The 6000-nt window shown below is 30.2% G+C and overlaps 1 protein-coding gene across 2 annotated transcripts in view; it reads left to right on the top strand.

Moving 5' to 3' along the window:
• Positions 1–6000, top strand: part of LOC137651176 (uncharacterized) — an 80850-nt gene that overhangs the window by 41870 nt on the left and 32980 nt on the right. For both annotated transcript variants that reach the window (XR_011046058.1, XM_068384322.1), the window contains exons 4-5: positions 1341–1523; positions 4459–4570. Coding sequence is in view for 1 of the 2 variants with exons in the window: in XM_068384322.1 (XP_068240423.1) it covers positions 1341–1523; positions 4459–4570 (295 nt within the window). In the remaining variant the exon portion in view is untranslated. The remainder of the gene's footprint in view (positions 1–1340; positions 1524–4458; positions 4571–6000) is intronic.

Here is a 6000-nt window from a genome sequence, read left to right as displayed (position 1 = left end):
TAATAAAGAATATTTCTCTTCATAGCTTTATTAAGAATATTTCTTCTTATAGCTTTAATAAAGAATATTGCTCTTCGTAGCTTTAATAAAGAATATATTTTTTTCTTCATAGCTTTAATAAAGAATATATTTTTTTCTTCATAGCTTTAATAAAGAATATATTTTTTTCTTCATAGCTTTAATAAAGAATATATTTTTTCTTCATAGCTTTAATAAAGAATATTTATCTTCGTAGCTTCAATAAAGATTATATTTTTTCTTCATAGCTTTAATAAAGAATATTTCTCTTCATAGCTTTATTAAGAATATTTCTTCTTATAGCTTTAATAAAGAATATTGCTCTTCGTAGCTTTAATAAAGAATATATTTTTTCTTCATAGCTTTAATAAAGAATATTTCTCTTCATAGCTTTATTAAGAATATTTCTTCTTATAGCTTTAATAAAGAATATTGCTCTTCGTAGCTTTAATAAAGAATATATTTTTTTCTTCATAGCTTTAATAAAGAATATATTTTTTTCTTCATAGCTTTAATAAAGAATATATTTTTTTCTTCATAGCTTTAATAAAGAATATATTTTTTCTTCATAGCTTTAATAAAGAATATTTATCTTCGTAGCTTCAATAAAGATTATATTTTTTCTTCATAGCTTTAATAAAGAATATTTCTCTTCATAGCTTTATTAAGAATATTTCTTCTTATAGCTTTAATAAAGAATATTGCTCTTCGTAGCTTTAATAAAGAATATATTTTTTTCTTCATAGCTTTAATAAAAAATATATTTTTTTCTTCATAGCTTTAATAAAGAATATATTTTTTTCTTCATAGCTTTAATAAAGAATATATTTTTTTCTTCATAGCTTTAATAAAGAATATATTTTTTTCTTCATAGCTTTAATAAAGAATATATTTTTTCTTCATAGCTTTAATAAAGAATATTTATCTTCGTAGCTTCAATAAAGATTATATTTTTTCTTCATAGCTTTAATAAAGAATATTTCTCTTCATAGCTTTATTAAGAATATTTCTTCTTATAGCTTTAATAAAGAATATATTTTTTTCTTCATAGCTTTAAGAAAGATTATATTTTTCTTCATAGCTTTAATAAAGAATATTTCTCTTCGTAGCTTTAATAAAGAATATATTTTTTTCTTCATAGCTTTAATAAAGAATATTCATCTTCGTAGCTTTAATAAAGAATATATTTTTCTTCATAGCTTTAATAAAGGATATTTCTCCTCAGCTTTAAAAAAGAATATTTTTTTTCCTTATAGCTTTGATGAAGTACTGTATATTTCTCTTCATAGCTTTAGAAAAAGAATATATTTTTTCCTTCATAGCTTTCAGTAACGACCACCACAAAAACGGAAACGAGTACCGCCGCCACTGCAACCACAACCGCAACCACAACCACAACAGCTACAACAACAACTACAGCAACAACTACAGCTACTTTAGTGTCTACAGTAACGACTTCGGTTACCAGTACAAACACGGTTACATCCATCTCAACCACAACTCAGGTATATCACAAGCACTTTCAAAATACATCGTCCTTCAATTATTACATACGCCAACGAAGTTGGAAGGAGGTTATGTTTTTGCCCCTGTTTGTGTTTGTTTGTGTGTGTGTTTATTGTTGAACAGCTTCCTGACCACAATTTTAACCGTAAAGTAATGTAACTTATAGGGATTAACTATCATATAAAAAGATGGTATGAATTAAATTTTGGAAGGTCAAGGTCAAAGGTCAAGGTCAATGGTCAAGGTCATGGTCAAGCAAAATGTGCAATTCACGTAATCAGCCATAAGTTTGGACAGCGATGTCACAGAGACTTCAAACTTGGTTCATATTTGAGTGCATAAAAAAACACGTCAATTAATACATGTTAGGGTCAAAGGTCAAGATCAAGGTCGAGAAATAAGCTGTCATGGCGGAGGTCTGTGCTCTTCTAAGTGCCCCTCTAGTTATTGATAGTTTTACCATTGCAATTCAAACTCTCCAGTATCACCAAATAAAAATATTACAGAGTAAAGTCAGTTAAAAGATGTTTTCTCTTGCTTGAGTGTACACTCGGGCACACTATTCTATTTCATTTCTCTTCCTCTTGTTTTGTTAAAGATTTTATAGTTTTGATAAGAGATATCTATTTTAATGTTACTGTTCCTAAAGTATTTTATTTTTCCTTTCTTTCTTTCCTCACTTGGCCATTTTCCCTGTTGAAGCCCCTGGCCTTACAGCATCCTGCTTTTATTATTATTATTATTATTATTATTATTATTATTATTATTATTATTATTATTATTATTATTATTACTTGCTAAGCTACAACCTAGTTGGAAAATCGGGATGCTATAAGCCCAAAGGCCCCAACAGGGAAAATAGCCCAGTGAGGAAAGGAAACAAGGAAAAATAGAATATTTTAAGAACAATAACAACATCAAAATAGATATTTCCTATATAAACTATAAAAACTTTAACAAAACAAGAGGGAGAGAAATCAGATAGAATAGTGTTCCCGAGTGTACCCTCAAGCAAGAGAACTCTAACCCAAGAGACAGTGGAGGACCATGGTATAGAGGCTATGGCACTACCTAAGACTAGAGAGCAATGGTTTGATTTTGGAGTGTCCTTCTCCTAGAAGAGCTGCTTACCATAGCTAAAGAGTCTCTTCTACCCTTAACAAGAGGAAAGTAGCCACTGAACAAATTACATTGCAGTAGTTAATTCCTTTTGTTGAAGAAGAATTGTTGTTGATTCTTATTTCATATGACAAATTCCATGTTTTTTTTTTTTCACAAAAGCAACAAGCCCCATTAAGGATAATTACACCTGAATTATGATAATCTAGTTTTCAAAACTAATCTTTATTCCCACAAGACTGAAAAGTTTTTTACTGATGTGTAATCAAATTTTTCTTGAAAGATTTTAATTTTTCTTTATTCTCTGCTGTGAATACTTAAACATTATTTTTTCCCACAAAATGCATGTAAATAGAAAATACCCTTTGAAAAGTTACTTTTCATCAAAGCTAGTATTATTAAATTTGAAGATAGATTTATTAACTAGAGTGCGCTGATAAAAATGCCCATTTTTCTTTTATTAACTCTTGTATGTAACTAAATTATTCATGTAATGTAAAAACGTTTACCAAGTTTATAAGAAAAGTAAATTTTCAATAATAATGAAAGTTACTTCATAAAGAGAGAGTTATACTGTACTTATAAAATAATGTTCAAATAGTTTAGTTATTTATTTTGCAAATTATTGAATTCGTAAATAACATATTTTATAGAAGTTTATTGAACACGCACTATAGTTACATCACTGGCAAGACTTCAATTAATTGCGATAATTTTTTTTTTCCGAGATTTAGAATCCTAGACTTGCTAGTATACTTTGAATATACATCTTAATTTAATTTTCTTGCCCCAAATTAGGACGAAACAAGTCATGAGCGTAGGTATGTTGCAAAATGCGACAAGGGATCTGGTTGCAAACATAAGTAGTGCAATATATATGGCTCCTGGGTCCCAACTCCACAAAATAAGTTTGCGGCCACATAGGTGAAAAGCTTCAAAGTTTTATTATTGTAATTAAGCTTAATTCAACTGTATCATAACTAAATTAATAATGAAAATATTAATCTTTAATTTTATCCCATTCTACCTTGAAATCAGTTAGGATAATACTTTACTATCATCAGTTTTGACAACCTATTGTGGTCAGGTTTGGACTTTTTAAGAAAGAACTTAAAAAGTCCAACCTGACCATAATAGGTTGCCAAAACTGATGATAGCAAGGTATTATCCCAACTGACTTCAAGGTAAAATGGGATAAAAATAAAGATTAAGATTTGCATTAATAATGTTGTTTTTGGTACAGGTAAAATAAGCTTAATAAATTACAGTAATAAGTACAAACTTGTTTTGCGGAGTGAGCAGTCATATATATATATATATATATATATATATATATATATATATATATATATATATATATATATATATATATATATATATATATATATATATATATATATATATATATATATATATATATATATATATATATATATATATATATATATATATATCACAATGAGTAGTTAGGAACCAGGAAAAAATAAAACAGTACCTTCCTATGCATCTCAACCTACAAAATACTGGTGTATATAACAATAATTATTTTTAAGTTTCAAGTTACACTAAATATTTTTTTTTCTATCAGTGTTTAAATAAATATTTTGAAACACTTTTTTTTTGAGATTATGAAAATAAATAATACACCCTAAAGTTTTTCATTGTTATTTAAATAAAATTATTAGAATTATTTATCACTATTAATAAAATTATTATTATTCATATTATTAAATTTTCATCTTCATTATAATAATATCGTCATCAAAGAAGAAGATTAATCTATTTGTAATTTGTGATTTTGTGTGATTGTGGCAGACTTCTACGGTAACAAATGTCAGTACTACAACTGCCACTGTTACTCCTACGCAAACAGTCACTGTTACTGTTTCCACATCTACAGTTGAGGGCTACGATCCTTGCTACATAGGTAAGCATATTTAAAAACCAGAAATTAATGTAAAGAAGTATATTAAAACAAACGGTCGTTTTTCCATAGGAAATAGCTTTTTTTTTTTTTTTTTTTTTTTTTTTTTTTTAGTAGAAAATGTTGTCCCGTCCTTAACTGTACAATGTGAAATCCTAGGCAGGGAGTCTTTAGGCTTCCAAATTCCTACTAAAACTTTTATCATGAAAAAAGTTTTTTTTTTCTTTAGTAAAGTGCAAGGAAACTGCTACACAATAAAATCTCATATTTATTTGTTAGAGAAAATTAGGGTTGAAAATATTACAATTAGACAGAGTGGTGCTTAGGTAAAAAATTACCATTTGGTAAATACAGCGATACTTCAATTTCCAGCCAAATACATGAACCATATATTTTTTCTGCACTTGCTATCTTGTATTTTATGCATTTCTGACTATAATTACAGGAGACAAACCACCTGTTTATAATTTTTAGACTCCCTATATACTGTACAGACAATTATGGGGCAAATGCACAAAACAAGTGATATGCAGTAATAGTAATGGCCAGAAATGCTAAATAAACATAAGACAACCTGTTGGAAAAATATATGATTTATGTAAGTGGGTGTAAATTAAAGCATTATAACTATAAATGATTCAGTTTTCACATTCTTATAAAGGATTTTGCTCCACTGTGGCTTGGTACGCTTAGCTCGCTGCTCCTCTGTTCTGGCAAGCGCTACATGTGGGATCAGGTCACCTTGTACCCAACCAAGTCATCTTGTACCCAACCAAGTCTTTTTGTACCCAACCAAGTCACTTCGTACCCAACCACGTCACTTCGTACCCAACCACGTCACTTCGTACCCAACCACGTCACTTCGTACCCAACCAAGTCACTTCGTACCCAACCAAGTCACTTCGTACCCAACCAAGTCACTTCGTACCCAACCAGGTTACTTTGTATCCAACCAGGTTACTTCGTACCCAACCAGGTTACTTCGTACCCATTACTTCGTACCCAACCAAGTCACTTCGTACCCACCCAAGTCACTTCGTACCCACCCAAGTCACTTCGTACCCACCCAAGTCACTTTGTACCCACCCAAGTCACTTTGTACCCAACCAAGTCACTTCGTTCCCAACCAAGTCACTTCGTTCCCAACCAAGTCACTTTGTTCCCAACCAAGTCACTTCGTACCCAACCAAGTCACTTCGTACCTAACCAAGTCACTTCGTACCCCACCAAGTCACTTCCTACCCCACCAAGTCACTTCGTACCCCACCAAGTCACTTCCTACCCAACTAAGTCACTTCGTACCCAACTAAGTCACTTCATACCCTAGTCACTTTGTCCCTAGACACTTTGTCCCTAGACACTTTGTCCCAAGTCATTTCGTCCCTAGACACTTTGTCCCAAGTCATTTCGTCCCTAGTCACTTCGTATCATAG

Source organism: Palaemon carinicauda, chromosome 12, assembly GCF_036898095.1.
Source record: "Palaemon carinicauda isolate YSFRI2023 chromosome 12, ASM3689809v2, whole genome shotgun sequence".
Lineage (NCBI taxonomy): Eukaryota > Metazoa > Arthropoda > Malacostraca > Decapoda > Palaemonidae > Palaemon > Palaemon carinicauda.
This window is presented reverse-complemented; position numbering and strand designations above follow the sequence as displayed.